The following is an 864-nucleotide window of genomic DNA, read 5'->3' on the forward strand; positions in this document are numbered from 1 at the left end:
CAACCAATCAGACGACGAGATAGCGCGCGGCTTGCTGGGAGTTGTAGTCGTGCCCCCCCCGGCCGCCATCTTAATGAGGCGTAGGAGTGGCATGTGGGAAGGGCCGTGGCGAGGTGTTGAGGTCGAGGGTTATTTTGAGGAACGCATGTTTTAACTACCAGAAGTCGTAATGTTGTTTTAAGAGATTTTGACAGATAAATACATAAGTAAACACTTAACATTTATTTTCTGCCTTTGTGTTTTTATAGTGGAATGCTTTAGGCCTTTCTCTGCAGTTTGAAGCTGCGCGCACGCTCCCCCCGCCCAAAACGGCAGCCGGCGGTGTCACACGGTCGCTGCACGCCTCAGGCTGGGCTTACACACCCAGGCCGAGCTGGGCTTCCAGTAAGGTATGTGAAACATGGCGCCACGTGTCAAAGACGTCATGGTACATCAACATGTCACTGTATCACCCAGGAGCACCAACTGAAATGTGCTCACATTGACTTCTTGCTGAAGGTGCTTCTGAGAGTCACATAACGTCCTGAGTGCTTTCCAGGCCTTTATAGGGGGAGTTACCGCCCGTCTGAAAACGAAAGGTAAACAGAAGTTTTAGAGGAACAAGAAAAGCAAATAGAGGTGTTAATACAAAGCCATTAAAGTCAGCTTATAGGCTCTGTGAAACCCATAATGGCTTCCACAAATCTCCCTGTTATTTTCTAGGTACTTAGGTATGCTTTGTTTGATTATTTGATCCCTACTTTTCTGAGATTAAAAGACTAGTCCTAATTCCCATTTCCTTTTTTTTCCCCTCTCTCTTTTTCTTTATTGGTGGACAGTATATTTGCCCTTCTCCAGGCATCTGAAACCATGCTTTTGCTCTAG

At 46.5% G+C, this 864-nt stretch overlaps 1 protein-coding gene across 1 annotated transcript in view; it reads right to left on the bottom strand.

Moving 5' to 3' along the window:
* Nucleotides 1–439, bottom strand: part of SEC61A1 (Sec61 alpha 1 subunit (S. cerevisiae)) — a 13,336-nt gene extending 12,897 nt beyond the window's left edge. The window contains exon 1 of the mRNA XM_009321049.1: nucleotides 364–439. Within this exon, the coding sequence (XP_009319324.1) occupies nucleotides 364–439 (76 nt within the window). The remainder of the gene's footprint in view (nucleotides 1–363) is intronic.
* Between the last annotated feature and the right edge of the window lie 425 nt (nucleotides 440–864).

Source organism: Pygoscelis adeliae, unplaced genomic scaffold, assembly GCF_000699105.1.
Source record: "Pygoscelis adeliae isolate BGI_AS28 unplaced genomic scaffold, ASM69910v1 Scaffold453, whole genome shotgun sequence".
Lineage (NCBI taxonomy): Eukaryota > Metazoa > Chordata > Aves > Sphenisciformes > Spheniscidae > Pygoscelis > Pygoscelis adeliae.